This window comes from Sapajus apella, unplaced genomic scaffold (assembly GCF_009761245.1).
Source record: "Sapajus apella isolate SASKATOON/1434 unplaced genomic scaffold, GSC_monkey_1.0 scaffold1, whole genome shotgun sequence".
Classification (NCBI taxonomy): domain Eukaryota; kingdom Metazoa; phylum Chordata; class Mammalia; order Primates; family Cebidae; genus Sapajus; species Sapajus apella.
The window spans coordinates 78,135,638-78,162,257 of record NW_022436941.1 but is presented as its reverse complement, the minus strand read 5'-3'; the positions used below and the strand labels follow the sequence as shown (position 1 = coordinate 78,162,257).

Sequence of the window (26,620 nt, the reverse complement as noted above, 5' to 3'; positions counted from 1 at the left end):
AATTTACAAAGAACTAAAACAGATTTACAAGAAAAAAACTAACAAGTCCATTCAAAAGTGGCAAAGGATATGAACAGATACTTTACAAAAGAAGACATACAGTTGGGGATTCTTTTCTAGCAACGAATGTATCATTTCAATATATTAACCTCAAAATGCCACAGAGCTGTCTTTAATACCACTTAGACTCTTCATAGCTGTTTATTCTTCATTTTGTCCTATTAATCCTCTCTTTTATAACACTTTGTTTTAAGGAAAATAATTTAATAAAAATAAATTTGTCTCAAACTGTCAATATGATGATAAATCAAGCAATAGACTGGGATAGTAATGATAAAATTATTACTAAATTATCAATAATAATTCTAAATATCAGGTAAAAAGGAAAACCAAGGATTCAGAGTATTCAAAACAAATCCATTATTTACAACTAACAGGAAAACTATTCAGAGGCACTGGTCAGCAAGTAAACCTGGATTAAAAATAGAATTTTCCAGAAATCTGGGTGGAATATGACTTATGCTATAAAAACTCAAAACCTAGTGAAATCTGAAGTTAATTATTTTCCTTTTCTCCTTCCATTCTATTTAAGCATCAAAAACCTATACTTCCACAAAAAGGTGGATTCTTCAATAAATGGTGCAGAAACAAGATGATATCGATTTGAAAATATTTATGTGGCTGAATATCTGTGTCACTACTTATAAGTAAATATGTTGATTATTGAGTAAAAATACTAAATGTTAAAAAAAAATGAAAACATGCTCACAGAATTATCTAGCCAACATGGAACTTGCAGTCAAGGAAAATGTAATGGAAACTTTGGCTCCTTTAATTATGCTGGGATTCCTAAATAATTGTAGGAGGACATGAGCTGGTTTTGTTTTGTTTCTTAATTGACATTCTGTCAATTAAGTATACATTTATCAAATACAAAATGACGTTTTGAAGTATTCTACATTGTGGAATGGTTAAATCTAGTTAACTAACATATGCATTACCTCACATAGTTATCACATTGTGGGGAGCATTTAATACCCACTCTTCTAGCATTTTGCAAGAATACAATATATTGCCATTAATTACAGTCACCATGCTCAGAAATAAATCTCTTGAATTTATTTCTCCTATCTAATTAAAATTTTGTATCCTTTGACCATTTGTCCAGTCCCCCTGCCCTAACCTGTCTAGCCTCTCCACCATTTTCTTCTTTACTTATATGAAATCAACAATTTTAGATTCTATATGAATGTGGTAATACAGTATTTCTCTTTTTATACCTGGCTTATTTCACTTAACATGAGGTTCTCCAGGTTCATCCATGCAACAACATGGATGATTAAGGTGATTCCATATCTTGGCTGTCATGAAAATAGTACTGCAATAAAACGTGGATCATTGTGTGTTCTTGGCACTTTTGACAAAAATCAGTTGGCTACAAATGTGTGGATTTATTTGTGGGTGCTGTATTCTGCTCCATCGGTCTATATGTTTGTTTTTATGCTGTATCATGCTGCTTAAGCTAATTTAGCTTTGTAGTATATTTTGAAGTCAGGAAGTGCAATGCCTCAAGCTTTGTGCTTTTTGCTCAAGATTACTTTGGCTATTCAGGTTTTTTATAATTCCAATATGAATTTAAAAATTTATTTCTGGAAGAATGTCATTAATATTTTGGTAGGGATTGCAATGAATCTGTAGATCATTTGGGGCATTATAGAAATTTTAACACTATTAATTATTTCAATCCATGGACATGAAATATCTTTCCATTTATTTGTGTCCTCTTCAATTTCATATCTATATAATATTATTATATATTATATAATTAATATAACAGGTGAAGTGAGTCCCTTGAGGGCAGAATATAATTGATTCATTTTTTTAATCTATTTTTGTGTGTCTTTTGATTGCAGAATTTAATCCACTTACATTTATGGTTTATTTACAGATAAGAACTTACTACTGCTATTTTGTTTATTGCTTTCTAGTTGTTTTATAGAGCCTTTCTTTCTTTATTCCTCTTTTAGTGTCCTTCTTTGCGGTTAAATTATTTTTCTCTAGTAGTGTGTTTTGATTCCTTGCAATTTGTGTTTTGTGTACCCATAATAGGGTTTTCCTTTGAAGTTACCATGAGGCTTATAAAAAACACTTTATACTTTTAACAGGTTATTTTAAGCTAACAACTTAAGATGGATTGCAAAAGAAAAAAAAATTCTGACCTTTTACCACATTTTCCTAAGCACATTTTGAATTTTGGTGTCACAATTTACATCTTATTATACTGCATGTTCTGTAACAAATTATTGTAATTACTAGTTTTACTAGTTTAGTATTTTAACCTTTATACTAAAGAGATAAGTGATTTAAACACTACCATTACAATATTAGAATATTCCAAATTTGACTATGTACTTTTACCAATGAGTTTTGTACTTATAGATGTATTTGTGTTACTACCATTAATACATGTTTTTGTGTTATTATATTTCTTTTATTTCAACTTGAAGAACTCCATTAAGCATTTCTTTTAAGACAGGTCTGGCAATGATAAACTTATTCAGTGTTTGATTTCCTGGGAAAGTATTTATTTCTGAAATACAGCTTTTCTGTGTATAGTATTCTTGGCTGACATTTTTTTCCTTCAGCACTTTTAACATATCACCCAGTCCCTTCTGATCTGTAAGGTTTCTGCTGAGAAGTTTGCTGATAGACTTATTAAAATGCCCTTATGTGTTATTTGCTTCTTTTCTCTTGTTGATTTCAGGACCCTCTCTTTGTTTTCAATTTTTGAGAATTTTATTGTAATATATATTGAATAGTCTTATTTTAACTGAATCTGATTGGAAATCTTTGACCTTCCTGTACTTGAATACTTACTTCTTTCTCCAGATTTGGCAAGTTTTCTTCTTTTATGTCTTTAAACAAGATTTCTACTTCTTTGTTTTTCCATTCTTCTTTACACCAATGATTCAAACATTTGCTTTTTTTATGCTGTCACATAAATCTCATATCCTTTCTTCATTCCTTTTTGTTAATTTCTTTCCTTCAATTGTGTATTTTCAAAAAACCCTGTGTTTAAGTTTATAGATTCTTTCTTCTGCTTGGTCAAGTCTGCTGTTGATGCTATTTCATTTTTCATTTTGTCCATTGTATACTTTAGCTCTAGGATTTCTGTTTAACCTTAAAAATTATTATTTCAATTTTTCTGTTTCTTATTGTGGGTTACTTAATGTTCTCCTTTTTAAAAAAATTGTTTAGCTGTCTTTTCTCGACATTCACTGAGCTTTCTTAAACAGTTATTTTGAATTCTCTGTCAGGAAGTTCACACATCTCCATGTCTTTAGGCTCAATCACTGGCCCTTTATTTTGTCCATTTGGTGGCATCATGTTTCCCAGATTATATCTGATGTTTGAGGACATGTATCAATATCTGCACATCTAAAGAAGTAAGTACTTATTCCAATCCTTATAGACTGGCTTTGTCTAGGAATGGTCCTCAACAATAAATCTGTCCAGAGATTCTGGGTAGACCTACTGGCATGATCCCCCTGTTGAAGACTACTGTGGGCATTGCAGCATTAAGGGGTACTCTTAGCCTGGGACCGCTGCCTGTGCAATCAGGTACAAAGCCCTGCGATATAGATTATTTTCTGTGTTAGGTTGCAAACCACTCTGGCTACAACAAGATTCAATGATACTGATAGGTAAAGTGTTGACATAGTGAAAGAACAGCTGAAACCCAAGAGAGCTAATCAAGACTTATCAAAGTTAAAAGTAAAATCTTTTGAAGAAGAATATTATCCTGGATAGGGGTTTAGAGCAGACTTGCCACTGGCATAGTAAGTTCAGGGGGAAGACTTTAATGCCTCCGTTCTTCCAATTCCATTATCTCTTCTAATTCTTCACTGTAAATAACTTATTGGCTATTTTCTAAATAACCATTCCTCTGTAGGCTCCACTCTCCCTCACAAGATATCATGAATCTCTCCATGCTGCACTTCTTCTGTGAACCCTCTTCTGAATAGGCAGGCTGCATAGCCATATATATTTATATAGTTGTCTCTTGGTATTCATGTGAGATTGGTTTCAGAACTTCCAGCGAATACCACGAATGCTCATGACCCTGACATAAAATGGCAGAGTATCTGCATATAACCTACACATATCCTCTCGTGTACTTTAAATCACCTAAAGATTACTCATAATATCTAACACAATGTAAATACTACATAAATAGTTATACTGTACTTTTTAGGAAATAAGGACAAGGAAAAGTCTATACATGTTTACCACAGATGATTAAAAAATACTTTAGATCCACAACTGGCTGAATCCACAGATGCAGAAATCATGAATATGAGGGCTGATTGTGCATGTCTAAGTACTTCATGCAACATAATGATTTAGAAGAAGAAAAAAGAACAAAAGAATGCAATTGTTTCTCAGTATACCACTAGAGCTTTTGTTGTTGTGCTTGTTATAACTACTTTTTTCATTTTGTTCATTGTGTTTTTTAAGTATAGGATTGTGCATTCTTTTTCTCTTCTATAAGATCACCTATCGGGCCGGGCGTGGTGGCTCAAGCCTGTAATCCCAGCACTTTGGGAGGCCGAGGAGGGCGGATCATGAGGTCAAGAGATCGAGACCATTCTGGCCAACATGGAGAAACCCCATCTCTACTAATAATACAAAAATTAGCTGGGTGTCGTGGTGTGTGCCTGTAGTCCCAGCTGCTCGGGAGGCTGAGGCAGGTGAATTGCTTCAACCCAGGAGGTGGAGTTTGCAATGAGCCGAAATTGGGCCACTGCACTCCAGCCTGGCGCCTGGTGACAAAGTAAGACTCTGTCTCAAAAAAAAAACAGAAAAAGAAAAAAGATCAACTATCATAATATGGATAAGACAGCTCACCATGGAGAATTAAATTATTAATCTTCAAGAACTATTTCAAATAGCTATCCTTGAAGCATCTAGTACATTTGAAAGGAAATTTGTTTGTCAAGGTTAGGGGAAAAGGGAAAAAAAGAATGTTCAGAAACATGGGCAAAATTATCCTTAATCTTGCAGTAGAAAAGCCTCACTAAGCAAAATACAAAAATGAGGAAACATTAAAGAAAAGGATCAACTATGTTTTTTACAACACAAAAGATGTACCTCCAGTGTTTATTATTATTTAAACTTTCATGTATTTATATACTGTTTAGGAGTTTTCAAAATTTCTTAAATGAATTTGCTCAGATTATTTTCAACTGAAATATTTAATTCATCCTAATATAACCTCTTCCCTCACGAAGAGCACAACAAATTTTTTTGCTAGGGTTAGTGTCTGAACCTATCTATGAGATAGAATTCATTGCTACTGTAGAATAGACAAATAGAAAAGTTGAATAAAGGTAAGAGATGAAGAAATGAGGCAGTTGTCTAACTCTATTTTTAAATTCATTTATTAATCCACAAGCAATTAATAGCAACAAAAAGTTTTCATTAAGTCCTCATTAGTTAGGACATATTTACGCTGAGTCAGATACAAGCATGCAACCATTCCAAGTCTAAATAAACTAAATATACTCCATTCCCCTTTATTACTGCAGAGACAGATTCTTAAAAAAAGTGAGAGAATGCAATAACAAGAATTTTTTAAATCCATTAATTTTCATTCTTCTTGATTTTAGCATAATTTTATATCACTTAAATTTTTGTGGACCTGCAAATTATATTTAGTTTGCATTATCCACATGAAAAGCCTAAAAAACTTAATTTCACAATAGTTCCCAGAAAATTGCTCACAGTTTTACTCTATCCTCTGCATTTTTCTTTCTTTTCTAATGCCATTTTTTTCCCTCATAAATTATATTGACCATGATCTTTTCAGAGTCTAATTTGGATTAAATATTATAATTATTTTAATTTCAGAAAAGAAGAAAATTTACATAGCAGTAAGGAATAGGCAATCTAGAATACTGTGCCACCAGATGGGTAAAATGGTGCTGTGTTAAACACTAACATGCTTTGTCTAGTTTATTTTTCATAATTCTATGATGTAATCATTATCACCTGCATTACTTTGAATGAGTCAAATAAGGCTTAGCTTAGCAAAGTAATAATGGCTAGTAACTGATAGGCTAGCCTTTGAACATTGATCTACATAATTCCAAGGATACAGAGTAAAAGGGAACAAAGAAAAAGGGAAAAGAGAGTGAACAGATCTTGGGTAAGGGTTTGAAAATTTTCCATTTAAATGCCTTCTTCATCACCTGATAAAAGTGTTTTCTTATCTACAAATAATAATAATAATAACACAGCCTAATGTACAAGGTTGTTATGACTTGCAAACAAGGTAATGTTTCTGAAAATGACTTTGTAAACTAAAAAGCACTGTACAAATGTTTTATATAGTATTATCATAATGAGGCATCTGTACACACAATAAAGAGCACTTGATTAGAGAATTACAGTAATCCAGAAAAACATGAAGAGAAACACAATAATGACATAGATGGTATGTAATGACATAATAGAAGAAACAACAGAAGAGAACATCTTACTAAATTACAGAAAACTGTTGAGTCAATTCTGAGAAGACATATATCTCTGGCTGTTTAATTTCTAGTATTGATAATGGAAATGATGAAACTTCCAATAGTTTACTTTTAAAGAGGAGAACAAGATAAGAAAGCTTAAGTGAAAATAACCATAAAATCTGTCATAGGTAAAGTATAATAATCTAACCATTAAAATATTTTCAAGTTTGGGATCAAAATATGTATCTGGCAGCACAGAGTTATAATTGTTGAAATAAAGAAACTATCTTCTAGATAATTCAAAATCACCTTACCTTTGGAAGTTAAAATATAGTGGAATTTTTTTTATCAAATAATAGTCCATGTACCAAAGATAGAATGAACACATTGTCATTTGTTGATGTGTACATCAGCTAGATAGCTAGATAGTTAAGCAAAAGTAGTATACACAAATTAAACTTTGTGGCTCCTTTGTAAATGCAAGGTAATAAACTATATGAGAGGATTGCAATTGTTTTAAGAGAGAGAGAAAAAATAAACCATATTTCTAGGTTGATGCAGTTGATTCTTAAAATTATGCTGTTCTAAATATGCACAGAGAGAGATACTATTTACTGAAAGGGAACATTGATGAAGGCTGTTTTGAGTTTTCAGAATTCATCTTAGTGCTACTGAAGTGCAAGGTAGAAACAAATTGAAAATTGATCATAGAAGCAATGAAAGCTCAATTTAAACAAAATAAAATTTAGAGAATATTTTAAGTTTTTCGATTAAAATATTAAATAACTTTTAATATTTTAATATTTAATGTTTTTCTATTAAATATGAAAATGCATTGATCTGAGGTAGAAGGAAGGGTTAACATATTCAAAGAGAGACCGAATAAAAGCTCTTATTATTCTGAAACTCATATATGCTTTGTAAATATTTTTTCCAGAAAGGATTGAAACCTACCCCACTGTGGATTTAGATCTAATGAAATCTGAATGACCATCCTCTAATTAGAAATGAAGGATTTGGGAAGATATGTTCAAAAGGTCATAAGGCCTGTATGGCCTCTTATCTTAGAGAAATTGGTATTTGCGTAGGTGCCGTCTTTCAAGCTATTTAAAGTTATAAAAAAGAAACTGAATAATGTGTTTTGTATCCACATCCAGACAGGAGGTCTAAAATTCACTTTTGAGAAAATATTTCCATATACTAATTTTAAGGTTTTAAAATGATTTGACTTTTCAGTTTTATTATTAAAACCTACATAAAATTTTGGGACTTTTTCCTCATATTCTATTATTTCAAAAATGTATGTTTTAGGTATTTTAGACATAAGTATCAGCTCCTTTGTGTACTTTACACAAGTACTTAGTTTATCCAAAAAAAAAAAGTAGGAATAATAATAGTATCATACATTAGTTACATAAAATATTAGTGTCATAGAATAGTTTTGAGAATTAAATGAGTGACTGTATACATATGTTGGCTTTGGTAAGGCCCTCAATAAATGTTGGTCACAGCATATTGTATCAACCAAATTATTTTATGAGTTAATTTGAAATAGCATAGCCTTATGCTGAGTACTTTAGTACACACACATACACACACAAATACACAAAATATTTGAATGTATTCAGATTTCTGTGGGCAATACAATAAACAAAGCCATCTCCCCACATAACAATGGGACATTTAGAACCCTTCCCAGTATTTCTGGGAAATACCTCAAGGGAGAGGTACTTCACCAAGCCTAATTATTTGTCATAGCTTCCACTGCATAGCTATTCCAATTCCACAGTCATCATTACTTTTACTCTGCCCTCGGTACCTTTCTTCCCTGTTCTGTCTCAAGTAGTAACACAGCCCTTCTTTTCCCATTGAGAGGCAAAATTGTTAGAATGCTGTTGTGATTACAAAAGTTTAAAGAAAGGGTTGAGGGGAGAAAAAAAAACAGACAAATCTTTAAAGCTGGTTAATGGAACTCATTTATCCTAAAGAGGCTTTAACCAGGCCATCTCTGTTACTGGGACAATTGGTAATTCCTTCTCCTAAGCCCTATCTGCTGCCACATGACTCTATCCCTGCAGAAGCTTTCTTCTATCTATTCACTTACCAGAGTCCTCCAAAGCGCTGCCTGTCCCCAAACTTTATCTCTTGAGCAGTCAGGGGACAAGTTTAAAAATCCTAATACTTTATTATGCAAAAGAGTTTACCTTCCTTATGATTTAAGAAAGGATAATAGGGATCCCCAACAAGCCTCCATTCATAATTAAAATGTCTTCCTAAACAAAAAAATCCATTTTCTGTCATATTTAGAATGCAAAAATTACTAGAGTTTACAATATAACATTGTTATTTAACTGTGAGGATAGTTGTAAATATAGACACTTGACTATAAATATGTTCATTTTTCTCCAGTAGGCACACGGTGTAACGGATACATTAATATATAAGTGATGCCTACAGTTACATTTGTGTCATTCCACGGTTTAGTGACCAAAGTAAGGAATTTGGAATCAGAAGAACTGACGTACATCTGGGCTTCAGTATTACTAGGTGTGCAATCTTGACTAACTCAATCTGTCTAAGGCTCATTTTGAGACTCCAAAGGCTCATTTTGAGTCTCCATAAAATGAGGATAAATATAACTGCCTTTCCTACCTCTAAGTTTTTATAAAGGGAAAAAAAACAGGAAAATGTTGTAATAGTATATAAGAAAATATTGTAATGGTACATGGAAACTTGAAAGCATTTTGCAATTCTAAATTATTATTGTTATTCTTATTAGTCATATTAGCACCCATATTAGACTTTAATTCCATTTGACATCTGGTATGGTAAATAATCTAACATTTCATCTAATCAGCCTTTGCTATAATTATTCCTTAAAAATAATGAATTATGAATGATGGCTGTAATAGAAATTATACACACACAATCAAGATATACCTTATTATGAATTCAGTATTTAAAGATGATCTTAAACTCTAATAAAAAGTAGTTGTGTAAAGATATAGATTTAAAACATTTAGTACACTGTTAATAGGAAAAAGTAGAGATGCTACAGAACAGACAATAGAGCAAATGTCATTAGATTCCATATATACTATATAATTTTACTAGTTCTCACTACTGTGGTATATTTTAATGAGACCCATCTTGGGAAGAAAAAATAAGGTGATCCCCAGGGCATTGGTAGAAAGGGAAGTCAAGCTGGGATGAGAAGGACTCAGAAATATATACCACACAATACATGCAGTAACGCCTGTTGCTTGTTTAGACTCTGGGAGGGATGATGAGTCTGGAGCTGAGGAAGGATCACAAGGCTCTGCTTTAGGCAATCCATAGCTGAGGCAGTAAATATAATAGAGAGTATTTAGAATATGTAGCAGTATGTTTAAAGGTGAGGAAGAATAGTGAATGGATCTAGTTCGAGAAATGTTGTGTAGATGTTATGAATGTTCAGCAAATGCTTGGTTAGAGTTCTAAGCCTAAAACCAGAAATATGAGCTGAATATGGAAATTGAGAGATTCAAATAGAAGAAAATTAAGACAGGAAAGGAGATATATTATGATCTTTAAGGTGTCTTCATACCTTAAAATATTACATGGGCCAATGACTGAATCTTAGGGAAGAGCATAGTTTAAGGAGCATGCAGCCTTGCAAGGAAACATCAATAAATATTAGGGAAAAAAGATGAATATTAGAATTGCCAAAAGAGACATACATGGAAAGGAGTGACAGAAAGGACTGGATAGTCTAGTTCATAAACCAACGTAAAAAGGAGAGAGAGAAGAGAGATTAGCAGCATTGCAATTGAGCCTATACAGGGAGGAGGCAGCTGACTCAGTCCTCTGGGACAGTAGAGGTGTTGGTCTTGAACAGAAGAAACATCTTTACCCTCTCAGATTTGAAAAAAGAAAGATAAAAATAAAAGAGGATCTAGGTCCATATTACTTTGGGGACATCAGAAAGAACAGGAACCTAAATAGTTCAGTCAGAAAAATTTAACTTCCTGTTTTAACTCTATTATTATTGGGTATAGAATTCTGGGTTACTAGGGTTTGTTTGTCTTTCGCCACTTTAAAGATGTCATTCCTTTTTCTTCTTGCTTGCAATGTTTCTGAGGAGAAATTTGCTGTAATTCTTATCCTTATTTCTCTTGAGGTAATTTATCATTCCCTCCCTCTGGTTGCCTTTAAGGTTTTCTCTATGTTGTTGTTTTTTAGCAATTTCAATATAGTATGTCTCTGTACATGGGCATTTATTTTGATATGTATCTTGCTTTATATACTTGCTTTATATACTATATAGAGATTTTGAGTCTATGATTTAGTGCTCTTCATTAATTTTGGATATTTTTTCAGCCATTTTTTTCCTTCAAACATTTCTTCTACCTCTTTTTTACTTCCTTCTCCTTCTATCATTTCAATTATGAATATGTCATGCCATATAATATTACCAGAGATCCTGGATGCTCTGTTATGCTCTTTCTCTCCCCCTTTTATTTCCACTCCTTTTTCTGTTTGGGTAATTTCTACTGACTTATTTTCAAGTCCACTGATTCTTTCCTTATCTATCTCAAGTCTACTAACAAGCCCAAAGGCATTTTTTTAAATCTCTTTGACTATGTTTTTGATTTCTAGCATTTCCATTTGATTTTTCTTAGTTTCCATATTTCCTCTGAAATTACCTATCTAATCTCACGTGTGTTCAACCTTTTCCATTAGAGTCTTGAACATATTAATCATAGTTATTTTAAATTCCTTGTCTGGTAATTTTAATATGTGTTCCATATATCACATGTTTGTATGTGCTATCTCTTTGGAGTTCTTTCTCTTGCCTCTTCATATGCCTCATAATATTTTGTTGAAAGCCAGATATCTTGTGTAGGGCAGTAGATACCGAGGTAAGTATTTTTGGAGGCTTAATGGGAAGTAGATTGTGAAATTGCTCGCCAGTCGTTATTTTCTTAAGATTTGCTTCCCCTTTAGCTTTGGGTCTTCCCTTAATGCCAGGACCTAAAGTGAATTTTCAGCCATATTCCAATATTATTTATACTCAACACTTGTTAGGCTGTTGATAGCAGGCCAGGGAGGAAGGGCATTCCTTGACGTTCTGATTAAGACTCAGGTAGGCAATGTGTAACTCTGTATCAGCAATGTGGCCTTCACAAGTGCTCCTGCAACTTTCTCCAACTGTTGTGCTAATCCTAGCATTTTTCCCTACCCCAGGGATAGAGCATTACTTCTTTCTCTTCTCCTCACCACAATCATGTTTCTTATTGCCACCATCACAAGTGGGTTTCCTCCAGTTCCCTAAGACAATGGTTGTTGGTATTATTTTTGCCAAATAACTCTTTTATTCCACTGGGAAATGGGTGTGGTTCTGAAAGTGGCTGCTGTTCTCTCCGGTCTTTCCTGCCAGTGCCTAGTGGGGTTTCTGGAGGAAAAACCTGGTATAGGATGTACCTCCTAAATCTGCCATCTCCAGCGTCACATTTTCATTCTAGCCCATACTCAGCCTTTAGCAATTCATTAAAATGTTTAGCTGAATCATCTTGCTGGTTTATACGACATCTGGTGGTGTCTGCCCAAGGAAAAACAAATAATGCCATCCTCCTTCTCCTTGCAGCTTCCTGTCTCTTTCTAGCTTTTGAGTTGTTTGATTGCCCTACAACCTCAGTTTGCTGGCGTATTTTTAAAATCATGAATGAGTAGTTTGTACAGCTTTTTCCTTACAGTAAGGATGAGAAAGACACTCTTTGAAGCTCTCTGCATCTCTGAGCTTAAATCAGAAGCTAGATAGTTCATGCTGAAATTTCTTAATTTACTAAAATTAAGAATTTGAGATTATCTACTGTGAGTTATGGAAATGATAAAGGTTTGGTGAGAATGATGATTGTCTGGATTCATTGATTTTTCCATGTCTTTAAATATTTTTATTGGAATGGGCGTACTTTTGGCTGATAACTGATCCAAGTATTTTCTAAAGTCTTAATGAAAATACCTCAGAGTGTGGGACACGGAGTGTTCTTTTAAGGGAAAAGGTGCAGCTTTGAGGAAAGAGTATTCCTTTGGTTTGATAATGAACTAGTTAAGGTCCGTTTCTGTAACATAGATGCTCTAGTTTAAATGCCTTTGTGTAACACTGTGAAAGGAGTTTTTGTGGTGGGCAGAGTTGTATCTTTATAAATTATTTGTTTACTTGAACTTGGAATGAGGGTTTCTCCTCGGTTTCCTGGAGTAAAGAACCTAGAAACCATGTAAAACATAAGAAGAAAGGCATTTCACTGTGGGAAGATAAGCAGAGCAACAGCACGTAGTTCAGTAACTAAGCAGAAAGGACTAGGTTTGTCTATAATGCCAGAAATGATTACTTCTTATATTCAGTCCTATGGTTTTCTTTCTACACTATTATTGCCTCCCATTATGCACAGGACTTAGTAAACTTTGGTTGCATATGAATGCCTAGAACTGGTTACAATTCAGGAAAGTGAGGAAGAAACCACACTGTCCACACTTGGCACAATTCAGAGGTCTCTGTTAATGAAAAAACAGACAGGCTTGGTATGACCACAGGTGAACTGCAGGGGTCAAAATGGTAGTTATCAGCAGAGAGCCAGTAGCTAGCCAAAGCTGCTGTCATTGGAATATGGATTTAGATTTCTTCATAGAACAACCACTCAATATATTACAGCTCTTATCAGCAACATGTATGGGGAAAAGAAATGTATAGGGAAAGAAACAAAATTAATGTTTAAAGCAGCAAAAAATTTAAATAATTAATTCTCTGAAGTCCCTGTAATATGAGGTTATTTTTAATTCCATCAATTCTCAGAGGCAATAAATGTCCAACAAACAGAAGCAGTGATTTTGCATACTTGGCAGAGATTCGATGAGCTCAATTTATTAATCAGAATCCTGTTTATACTTTGGATGGAAAGGATAGTCATTTGTGAGGTTAAGAAGAACCTATTCTTTGACTGTAATGTTCATAATGTGAAAAATTATTACTGAGGCTGTTCTAAGAAATATACAAAATTGGAAATATGTTGTCATAGCCTTGGAGTTGAAAGAAATCTTTTCATTCATTTAAGCTACTCCCCTCATGTTATACAAGAGTGATACAGAGACCAGTGAGGTCATTCACCCAAAGTCATATATTGGTAAGAATTTTTAATACTAAGCCACAAGATAATTTAATGAATGATGTGTATTACTGTAATGAAAGTATACATTTAGTTTTAATGAAAGTATATATCTAGTTTTAAATGAGCAGATGCCAACTAACATATTTGTTTTCTTTTTTTTCCTTCCCTATCTCAGTCTAACATCTTGTATTATTTATTATCTATAAAATCACTCTAATAATCAATCACATGCTACCCAGAGGCACTGCTGATAAAAATATGATGCTTTCTTTTTTTTTTTTCCAGTAGCAAGTTGACTTTATTTTGATTACATTGATTTCTTTCTTTATTTTTTTTTCTGCTACAAGCATTCATTTATTGTAGCAACTAACATATTTGTTAATTATCCTCGTGAATAGACATACGCACATATTATATACACATTTATAAATATAATAATGAGAAGTTAAAGACTATAAACTGAAATATTTAAATTTTTATAATTCAGAGTATGATATTAACAATACAATTTAAAGAACCATAAAGATTTCATCAGATTGTGAAAAGATCTTGATATAAGATCATTTTATAATTTCCTTAAAAAATACTATCTCAATGCTAGAAAACCCTGTCAGAAAGTTTTAACTTACATCTATTCTGAGTCACTTTTCCCAATATTTAATTGTATTTTAGGGTTGTTGTTTTCAATTCTCCCTTCTTGCATTAGGACATTCCAGCATTGTTTCAGGAAATAAAACATATAAATGCTTTCTGAATAGAAAACAGTACCACCCACTCAAGGGTAAAGTCTTCTTTGACTACCTGCCAATTATTTCACTTACTTTGGGTGAGGATTACATGTTCTGAATCCCTGCATGAGCACTTGCAAAGAAAAAACATAATTGGAATCTTTTCCTTTTTCAGCCCTTATATGCAGACATACTGGAGATCTCTCATCTTTTCCTCCAATCCCTTGTTTATTCTGAGTATCTTTCAGAGACTATTGTTTCTGAGCAATGTCTAGGTCTCTTTTGGGTATGTTCAAATACAGCCCTGCTGGCCAATTTAATGCTATGTAATGGCCTCTTCTAGAAAAATAAAAGTTGGACATTTAATAATATTTTTAAGGACATTTAAGGTTTGTTGTTTCTTGTTTTAAATGAATTTATAGAAAGGATTGTTTTCGTTGCAGTACTGTAGTGTTATCATTTTTTTCCAGTAATTTTAATACATTTAGCTAAAAGCCAATGTGATTTCAAAAGCAAGATTCTCCGCAAATCTTAAAGCTCAACCTGGAAGTGAATTGGTGGTGTGATAACTCTGGACTGCTGGGGTACCATTTGGTGCACTGTTCTGTAGGATGTAACTGGCAGAGTTTGGTCAAATAGTTGGTGAGGGCTTAATAAATATTGAAGATTGGATTAAATTCGGGATGGTGAGGGCTGCAAGCACAGTCAAATCCTTACCACAGAAACAATATTGTCAAAGCAGAAGTCCAGACTACCAGAGTAGAAAGAATGGCAGTTGGAGGGGAATATGACCATAAAAGAGTTATAAGCTAAATGCCTATTCCCAGTTCTTGTGCTGTAAGTGGGTCTGTACCCCTACCTCCGTGTGTGTGGCATACGGCATATGCTGGGTAATAGAAAGAACTGGAAAGCAGGGTCAAGGTGGCGCTAACTACACACCAACCAACCATTCTTAGCCTTGCTGTTATGACTTTTAATTTGCACAAGTTAGGGAAACTTGTGAACTGACAAGAGTGACTTTTTCAACAATAAAAATAAAGTTGTTATCTGCTTACTGATGGATTAATTCCATTTAGGAAATCTTTGAGACTTAAAGGATTTGTTGCAGAAGTATAGAACATAATTGATTATTGTATAACTTTTTTTTTTTCTTTTTGAGACAGAGTCTCACTCTGTCACCCACACTGAAGTATGGTGGCGTGAACTCGGCTCACTGCAACCTCTGCCTCCCAGGTTCAATCGATTCTTCTGCCTCAGCCTCTTGGGTAGCTGAGTCTACAGGCACATACAAACATGCCCAGGTAATTTTTGTATTTTTAATAGAGAGAGGGTTTCACCGTATGGGCCAGGCTGGTCTGGAGCTCCTGACCTCGAGATCCACCTGCCTCAGTCTCCCAAAGTGCTGGGATTACAGGTGTGAGCCACCACACCCAGCCTGTAAAGCATTTTTAAAGTGATTTTTGCTTGATGGTTTGGTTTGGATTTTTGTTTTCTTTTTTTAACACGATTTCTATGCTATTTTCTCATTTTACCTTTGAAAAAATATGCTAGATATTAGAAGCATTTGATAATAAATCTAATTACTTATGGTTCTTTTACTCCCACTTCTTCTACCAAGACATAGATGCACAGATGCAAAGCCAGAACTGCAACTCAGGGACCATTCCAGTTCTGCCCTTGAAAGTGCTGATCATGAGAAACAATGTAAACACATCAATAATTTTAATTGAAGTCAATTTTTTAGCTTTCAAAACATTTGTCATTTCAATAATGAAAAAAACAGCTAAACAATATTTTAAAATAGAGAATTACCTTCAGTTAAAAATAAGAAGCTATTATACATAAACATTTTTCTAGAGCAAATACAACTGATAGAAAACTCCACCCATTAAGCTTTTCTTCAAAATCTCACTGTTATAGAGTTTTTGTCTGTAAGAATAATTTTTTAATATTCATTGTCAATGCAACAAGACTCGTCTCCATTTTTGTGTATCTGTGGTGTCTACACTGGTAAGTACAATATATGCAATTATGTCTTGGACATAATCATTTGTAATTCAACTGCAACTTGAAATTTTTCAAAAATGAAATAGAAAAACATCACAATATAGAAAAAAAAGAGGGGAGATTTTTCCAAGATGACAATTTAATGATCGGCTTTGGCCACTAAAATAGTCATGTGACGTGTGATTGATTTCAAAGCAAATGGTTGCTGATCAGACCCTATTCTTTCAGATCTTTCCTGTCATACCCACATTTAGTTATATTCTTGGCTATTCTTATACTATTGTTGATTATCTGAGAAAAACTCTTTTTACCCACTCTGAAATAATCTACATTTCTGCAACAATGAGCATAATTGTCAATTATGGCACATTATTCACAGCTCAAAATATCCCTACTAAACAGGGTGCTGACAACATGATAATGTGCAAGCACACAGAGACTTGAGAGAGACAGAACTTCAGTCTTCCTACTAAGAATTAAAGATTAAAATGGGATAGATTTGGGTGATCAGGGTGGAGAAATAATTTTAACAAATTATAAAAATAATAAGCTTAGTTATCAGATACGCTCTATGAGGATAGAGAGAACATGTCTCTTGCATTAGATACCCAGATCCTAACACACAGTAACCATGCAGTAAATATTTGTAGAACTTTGTAAAGAAGGAGAATAAGCTGGAAGGCAGGTGTAAGGACCAAAGGAGTAAAATCTCTAAAACTACAGCTTCTCATATCAATTTTTTGTGAATAAAGACACAAGCAGGAACTTGATTTTGTTTTGTATTTTGTGCTTTTCAAAGGGTTTTTTACCTACAGTGCCATGTCTGACCTTCTTCGGACACTACTGAGTGAATACAAGTAAAAAAAATCAGTTTCTACATCCTTAACTTTGTTAGGATTCTAAGCTGCAACAGCTTTGTAAGCCTCATAGCTTAGGTGGGATTGAATATAGCAGAGAAATGAAGCCCAACTAGGAAGGAATTTGTTAATTTTACTTTAAACACACGAATAAAAAATACTCTATCTTATAGAGTAATTGTGAGAAAAAATGAATGTGGATAGCTCTGAAGTGTCATAACAAAATGTGTCATCTTTTCCAAATTTATTTTTTGGCTGCCCTTTTCAGGTGGACACTGAAATGCAGATAAAATAACATAAATAACGCACCCTGGGTCATTAGGTGAGTGATTGCTTCTAAAAACTCAGCAATGTAAAAGTACAGATGGAAAAAAAAGCCTTTTTTAAAAGAATAAACTCACTTTAGTTTATAAAGTTTGTATAATATTTTTAAAGTCTTCTGTGAAAATAAGCAATTCTAGGGAGCCTACTGGGAATAATTTCACCAGATGGACTGCTAGCTCCTGGACTCAAAACTGACAACCTATTTAGGTGGGCCTTAAATTCAATATGCAAAGAATGTGCCAGATACCCTGTGTCTTCAAAACACCAAGGACTTGCTTCCAGTTTTGAATGAACACTAAACAACAATTCTTCAAAAAAGAACAGGGAACGTCAATTAAAGACATCTGGTGAGTGACAAATTTATCCAAATGTAGAGCATCCAAATGAATCCTAAGACAGATAAAGGGCAATTTCTTCAAGAAAATTAACAAATCCAATTGAGTAGATGACATCTTGGATATATTGACACTGGTAGGAAGAAAATGATTCAGTTCACTGGAAAATTGGGAATTTAATGCGAAAGACTACAAGAGAGTTTAGAACTCAATACACAAGAAAATTCATTAATGAATAAGAATTAAAATGTATCTAGTTTATTCTCCAGATGAGAAGATTCATAAAAATTCATGAGTTTGGAGAATAATAGGGATATTGTAAAGAAAAAAAAGATGCTTAAATTTTTTGTTTAACTCTTGATTTTAAAATATACTATCACAACAAAAAGTTTATATCCTGTCCTCTTGTCTGTACCTTTCCTTCCCTCCCCTACTTACCTAAAAGCCAGTAAGAAAGCAGGCATTAGCAGAGGGAAGAAGGGTAACTCAGATAGTCAGTTCTGAAATTTATAAACATCTGAAAAGTTGAATAATAAATCCATTGATAGGACAAGATACTTCAGAGACCTATGTCATTGAATTGGATATTAAGAAAAAACAACATAAAATAAGCAAACCAAGAATAGTGAAGAAAGGGGGAAATCACTTTTTGGTAAAATTAAAATTAACTCCTAGGTCTATGAAGAGATTATTAGACTTCAAAGTCATAAGCAAGAATGTCCCTAACATAAAATTTAGAAAATAAGAAATGAAGAGAAATATGTTGACCAGATCATTTTCAGTGTTATCAAATTGGGAGAACATACAGATTCCAGTATACTGGTCACTACCTTTTGGGCTTAAATATGACAGAGACTTATTAAAATTAATCATCCATCCTTTAAGCGTATCAAACTCCCTTACGGACCAAATTTTTGTGTCCCCATGAAATACAAATGTTGAAGCCCTAACCTGCAATGTGATGGTATTTGGAGGTGGTGTCTTTGGGAGGTAATTAGGATTAGATGAAGTCATGAAGGTGGGGACCTAATGAGGGGATTAGTGACCTTAAAAGAAGCAGCATCAGACAACTTGCTTTCTTTCTCTGCCATGTGAGGACCCAAGGAAAAAGTAGCTGTCTACAGGCCATGAGAAAACCATGAAGAAAGCACTTATCAGGAACAGAATTGGTTGGCGTTTTTATCTTGAACTTCCCAGCCTGCCAAATTATGATAAAATACATTTCTGCTTAAGTTACCTAGCTGTGGTTTTTTGCTATGGTAGCCAAAGCTGATTAATATACTCTCTTTCCCCGATGGCTTGATTTTATATTTATTTGGGAACTGGTCTTCAATTCAACTTATGAATGAGCACAACATGATACAGAATCATAGAAACTCATAACTGGTAGGAAACAGAACTCTCACCTAGTTTAACAACCCATCTTATACCTGAATTGTTTGAGATGAAGAGTGACTAAATGGTCTTCCAAGATACACTGGAACCCCTGTCATGAGAGGAATTCACTAAATAAGGTGACTGTTTAAGGCTGATCTTTTTTTTTTTTTATCTGACGGAGTTTCACTCTTGTTACCCAGACTGGAGTGCAATGGCGCGATCTCTGCTCACCGCAACCTCCGCCTCCTGGGTTCAGGCAATTCTCCTGCCTCAGCCTCCTGAGTAACTGAAGGATGATCTTTTTTTTTGCATCTCTTTTGTATGCCTTAAATTTTCACAATGAAAGATACAAGTCCTACAGAGAGTCAGGTAGGGAGGAACATTGACTATTTTAAATTTCAAACTTTTTTTGGATTTTCCAATGTCATAATGTCAAAGAAAAACATCCTCAGATTCTAAAGAGAACTAATTCTTTAAACTTTCTTCACCAAACACAGGAAACATCAACCTCTAAGTATACAATTCTGGGTTACATTATGGCAAAATCTTAAGCGTTGGGAGGTAACATGCTTAGACCAGAGCAAAATAAAATTTTGTAGTCCTAAAGTGACAACTTCTAACTAGGCAGTAAGTTTGGATCTTTTTTCCTAATAAACATTAACTTCTTCTTAAAGTCATTTAACTAAGTAGAAGCATTTCTTTATGCCAGTGGATTTTCAAGAAGCTAAGAAGTAGTGAAATAACAGTTCTACTGTTTATATTTGGACAAATGTAGGCAACTCAGTTCTCTTAATCTGGAAAGCTTGAGCCTTTCCACCAAGATAAAATTTTTTGCATTAAACAAATACGAATAGGAAATCTCCAAGCATCATTAAGTACTCTCAGTTCCTTAAAGTCATGGCTTAGTTAATCATTTGCTTTTAGAATGTTTTCCTTCAAGAATAGGGCAATGGTTAATGACATATTTGTAATTATTAAAAATATTCTCCATTTTGCCTTTACATATTCTTTTAGATCACATGTCTCTGAAATGCAATAAAAGAAGAAAACATTATATGAATAGTTTGCTTTCATATTTAATTTGTAGTAAGAAAACTCAGTTAGAGAAAGATGTGATTGCAGTTGGGCAATTGGTATGCAGGGCACCTCCTATTACAATGAGCAATTTTGTATGATTATAAAAGGGATTCCAGGCTCAAAGCAACGGACCATTCTTTTATGCAATAATCCATACAACCAAACACCAACCAGTAAAACAAATACATTTGAACAATTCCTCAGAGTTTGTTGAATTTTCTTGGTTGGTTATTAAACACAGTATTCAGTAAAAGGATTGGCATATCTCTTAGCATATTCTCATTTTTTAACAAACCCAGTTGGGCATACTATACTTTATTTGCACATACTCATGCCTCACCCTTAAAAGCTGGATGGTAACTCTATGGAAAGATGAAAGATGGCCTTGGGCCATCACCCTAGAATCACTGATTATATCTCAAAGTGCTCCCACATTAGAGAAATGTGTTTGCATTTGGGGTTTTTCTGATGCCTTCAAATGAATGTTCCTACGTCACAACTATATCTGTTTGGATGCCTTATCCCCCTTGGGCAAATGAACAAAGGGATATGTTCCTAGTGCTTGTTTGATGGAAATAACAGTCTGCTTTCATCCTAGCCTTGAGTAGCTTTCTTTGAGATGCTCTATTTGTTTTTTTCCATAAACTAATATACATTTTAAAAGTATCATGACTGTGGTAACTTAAGAACACTAAGTAATTGGAAAGAAGGCTTAACCTTTAGATCTCGGAGGATGTTCACTTTAAAATGTTTAAAAGGAAGATTAAAAGAGGAAATTAGAGATATATGCCAGAGTAGAAATTTCATAGAAGGGAAGAACTTTCAGAATGTGACTGATTGAAGTACTTAATGACATAAGTTTAATGTATGCTTTTGGACTTTCCCAGAAAGTTTCCTATTCAAGACATAAATTCCTTCTATTATAAGTTTTAATCATATATTTTCTGCATGCACTCAAAAATCAGAGTGTTCAATATCATGCTTGTAGACTTGTATGAATGAATGGTAAGGTATAAACTAGCTGAAAGAAAATTCTCATCAAATGCTAACCAGGTCACACAGACAAACAAATCTTCATTTGTTAATAAGCTGTGTACAGTCAGAGAACTGAAAGTTAACTAAAGGTTTCCCACAAGCGTAATCATGATAGCACAGTCTTAAAATCCAAAACAAAAAGTAAAATATTGTAGGTACATATGTTTAGAAAATAGATGAAAACAAATGTTACTTACACTTTTGCTCCGAGAAAGCAAATCACAGGTATTTCTTTTCATTGTGGTGTTTTAAGTAATTAAAATTTGCACTAGTGTTTCCAGTGTCGATGCTCTCACTGCAACAAGTATCCACTCAAAAGCCAACTGGAATGCTGGAAAGAAAAGGAAAGAAATGTTTAATCAAGTATGTGATTAACATGTGCACTTTGAAATGCTGTCTTAGACTAGGACAGAAATTCTTAAATAATTCATTGGAACAGGCTAAAACGGTGCTGTGTTTGAAGCAATAAAAAAGTATACAAAAGCAACATTTCCAAAACAACTTTTGTTAAATGTAAATTACAGATTTCAAGCACCATCTGTTTTTCCATTAAATATTCAAGTCTACATTTTTAGTGGCTGAAAAAAAAATAGATATGGTAGCCATACCTAAAGTTATGTGTACGAAATAAAGATGCAAACTGAGTTGTGTATGTGTTGATTCTTGTTGGGACAGCTAAAGACTCAACAATTTGTCACTAAAGAGTCACTAAGGTGATCCACTGCTGGAGGAATCTTAACTACATCTGAAGAAAAGGGCCCTCTAAACCACTGCATCTTTGCCTCTTGTTTCACTGACAATAATAAATAGTACCTTGAAGCCAACCCAATGACTCTTCAGTAAATTTAGTGAGTTCTCTACCCCTCTAGTTCCAAGTGGTTGTAAGGAATGCTTGAGAAGATGAAAACAAGAAGTATAAGCAGTAATTGTTAAGCAGTAACTGTTATTTCAAGGAATATTCCAGAGTAATTGCCACTTGAATGGCATTGATATCCTCATTACCTAACTAATCTTCACTTTCTCCTAGACACTACAATGAAGATTCTACGTTTTGAGTTTTGAGGAAAGAACAAATTGAACAGCTGTATATGTTGTGTTCATTTATGATATTCTGCTATATCTGGACACAACCTACATATGTATAAGGTATATTTGCATGTGGGCTGAAATAACTTACTGTAAGGGAAAGGGGACAAAAGGCTTGGTCAAACCACAAAAACTCTGATATTGCAGGTTTAGGCTAATATTGTAGGTGTAGGCTGATGCTAACAGCAGCATGTAGTTCTATCATTTGGGTTTGTTCTAAGCTTCTCAAAAAACATGTGTCTGAGACTTAAGGAAAAAAGTAACAGTGACCAAGGTCTGAAGGAACTGCTTCTGCCAAAACGATCCAAAAATATTAAAGTACTAAGTAGTATAAATTAGACATTTAAAAGACTTTTTTAAAAAAAAGTAACCATATATAATTTTTTTGAAAAAACATACAAATTGAAAGTGGAGAAGACTGTAGGGAACACAACTTTTTAAAGGCTGAAAATACTTGTTTGGAATATATGTGAGTCACCTTCTCAAGTCTTCTCAAAATAAAAGGAAGACACTTTGAGGGAGGTCAGAGGTCCCACACCAGCAAAGTAGAGGTAGAAACAGAGAAATAAAGGTCACTACAGCTAAGAATATCTCTAGATGCAACTTGGGGACTCAAAAGGAAACAAGGGACAAAGCCTTGTTCCAAGGTTGATAGAAATGCTTGCCTGAAGATTAAAGAAAAATGCACAATCAAATGTGAGTTGCTAAGATAAATACTGTTTTTCTGAGTGTGTATGGACTTTTTTTTTTAAAGGAGTAGGATTTGGAGTGAGAAGCTGATCCACAAATGGAAAGTCCTCAGCTAGTATACCATGAGGAATTGAATCACCTTTACAAATTAGTATCCTATAGGTCTCAGAAAATGCAGAATTCTGTTACTCATTTCATTTAAGAATTGGACAGAAATAATACAAACTGTGAACAAAATATTCCACATCTAGGGAAAAACAAACTTTAGATAACAGCTGTGGGAAGCTTACATAGTATCAGAGAAAAACTTATTCAAAATATTTAATTATTCATCCAGTATTTAAGGAGTAGTCTTAGGGACAACCATGTAATAGTTGCCCTACTGGGTTAGCGACTCAATAATTAACAAATCAGTCAAATCAGACAAATAATGGATTTGACCTGATAAGCTTTGCTGAATTAACCAGGTTTAAAAAAAAAATTGCCTTGAAATCATTTGAAGACCATCATTAAGAGATACTTTCCTACAGGAATTTAGAACTTAGAGAAATTTGAATAGGCAAAGAGATTCAGTTGAAAACTGACTGATGATGGGATGGCTCTTTTCAGCCTGTATAGCTAGGAGTCACCTAGCCTCACTAAAAGGGCACAGACTATCGTACCAAGTAGGCATAGTTTGAAATTTCAGCTCTCCACTGGCATTCTATGTAGCTTTTAGGTACATTATTTGATTCCTCTGAACTTTTTCCAGATCTGCAAAAGAAAGGCAAGAACACATATGTGTTTTCAAAATAAATGAGGTAAAAAGGATTGTCTAGGAGAATGCTTGGCTCATAGGAGGTATATGGAGCTCATCATCATCATTTCTTTATCATTATCCATCATCATTACCTTCTTTTCCTCTTAGCATCAAATGGCAAGCAACAACTGCCCACTCTTATTTTTTCTCCTAAAAATGCTAACCTCTCTCAAATAATATGTCTGTAGGCAGATCTACTTTCCACTAACCAGTATGAATAATCTATCAGTTACGGTCCAGGAATAAACAGACAGCATATTTATATTAGGATCATTTACAGCAGGTTTATCAAAGAGGCTGTTTAAGGAGATGTTGATATGGCAGAGGAATCTGCAAAGGATGGCACAGTACCTGGAACTAGCAATAGCGAAGTTTTTACCCTAAGAGGGATGGGTTGCCCATACCTAAGAAAAAGCATCATACAGAGTAGGCTGCCTTGAAAAGTGAAGTTCCTCTCTGGGACACAGCTAGCCTCAGGTGACCCCGAAAGGAAAGAGATAAGAAGATGCACACAGTCTCATTTTCCTTTCTCCATCTCTCTTTTGCTAGGACCTCCCACTAACCAAACACAAGCAAGCAGGAGGGCAAAGGAGGAAGATGTACATTTCATTGGTCAGCCTTCCAGGGCACGAAGTCCCCCAGTGTAGGGCAGGGAGGAGAGTGGAGATGAAGAAGAAATGCAAATGTGCCACACAGGTTTGCTCTGCAGTCTATGAAGAGGATTACATGTCCTGCTATCTCATTTATCTGGAAAAAATTATCTATAATTATCTTTAAACTTTCCAATAATCCTGTGAGGTAGATATTGTTCATGTGTTATCCCATTGAACAAAAGAGGAAATCAGTACCAATGAATGAAGTAAATTGCCCAGGAAATAGCAGAGCCAGGATTCACACCTGATTTTTCTGCCTCTAAAGTCCATGTTTTTGACTATTCTTCCATAAGACTTTGCTGCCAATAACATGAACTAGTGAGTTTTATTTGTCAACAAGTGGTAACCTCTGCAAATATCAAAGCTGTGCCTAAACTAAAGAATGTTTGATAAAAAGGTTGACTCTTAGGAAGGCAGTTATCTTAGTTCCTATAAGTTTCTCTCTCAGCACAGATAATGTGGTGAGACTGCAGAAAAGCCTTCTCCCTCCAGGTGCACGGAGAAGCAAGCCAGGCGAGAGAACACTCACATGTGCAATTTCATTATGATAGGAGTTTCCACATAACGTTAATTAGAAAGAAGGAAGAGTCAGCTCCTGCAGGGAGAACACTCTAGAAATAAAAATGAAGAGAGGAGGTGGGTAAGACAGATAGTGCTGGAATATTCAGAGATGGAATTAGAGCTGGAGAACCTGCATAAATTTTGCTGTGTCGATGCAAGGATAAGGGAATTAAGATAGGTTCTATTCTAGAGATTAAAGATTTATAGAGCAGAAAATGTCTTAGACTGGTCATCAGAAAAACATAAGTTCTACTTTTATTGCTACATCATACACACAAACTGTATGGTATTAGGAAAATCCCTATCCTTTTTTCCCTCATATTTCCATAACGCACCTCACAGGGTTGTTATGGGGATTAATCAGATAATATCTCAGAAAGTTTTCTGGGAACTTTAAGTTCCCTGCAAATATAATTCTATGTATTGAAACAGCCAATGTCCCCATACAGAATGACACCCTTAAATATAAGAGTGAAAGGGGTTCCAATAATCCACAAATATTAGAGAAGCTATTGAACAGGACATGTTTTATGTGTTTAAAAAGAATTCTTTATTTTTTCCCCTTTTTTTGAACTAATATTTTTTTCTTCTACATAGTAAGTCAGTTCATGTAGTGACTGCTGAATTATAAAGCCACTCAGATACATTGGTTTTAAAAAGTTTATGGGTTTTAGAAAATTTTTTAAAAACCTTATGTGTGCCAGGCACAGTACTGAGCTCTCAGATAAACAACACATTTTCTTGATGCGAAGGGAAAGAATTGCTTGGGTGCATTTGCCTATGAATGATCAAGGTGTAATGGATTAGCTTTGTCTCTAACTTACTATTGTCTCCAACTCATCAAAAGATAGATTTTTCTAGGGCTGCATAAAGTTGACATAAAAACGAAACCAAACTTGGCACTTTCTTCCCTTAATTAGATTCTAATCTAAATGAAGAATGAATGCATGTGGCATGTATACAAAGAGAAGCTTGATCAAAATCAAAGACAACTCCACAGGAATATAATAAAAACAATAAAAATGGGCTTAATTTATCAAGGTTTACTCACCAGAGTAGCTGCAGGAAAGAAATTGGGAGGAGGCAATGCAAGAATAAAATGGTCAAAAAGTTAAAAGAGAAGAAACATACAAGGATGTAAAAACAGATTTTTTTCACGGGAAAGTTTGAACTATTGCCTTGGGCTCTTAAATGTCCACTAATTTGCTCTCTACACACATAACATAGATAACTTGATCATCTGCTTCAGTTGGTACATCTGTGGTAGAAACAAAGGAAGAAAGTTCCGGATACCTCCTCATTCCTTCTAATATTGTGAATGAAAAGAATGGACTTATTAGTCCAGATCTAAAGATGACAATAGAGAGTTCCCGCTATTTACATTTTCTCTCTTTTCTCTAGGGTGCTCTTTATCTGAGGCTATGACTG

The 26,620-nt window shown here is 34.1% G+C and overlaps 1 protein-coding gene across 4 annotated transcripts in view; it reads right to left on the bottom strand.

The window, feature by feature from the left end:
* Positions 1-26,620, bottom strand: part of PDE4D (phosphodiesterase 4D) — a 1,549,195-nt gene that overhangs the window by 1,204,279 nt on the left and 318,296 nt on the right. For all 4 annotated transcript variants that reach the window (XM_032281891.1, XM_032281808.1, XM_032282629.1 and 1 more), the window contains exon 2: positions 21,601-21,734. In XM_032281891.1, the coding sequence (XP_032137782.1) occupies positions 21,601-21,642 (42 nt within the window). In that variant the 5' untranslated portion in view covers positions 21,643-21,734. The remainder of the gene's footprint in view (positions 1-21,600; positions 21,735-26,620) is intronic.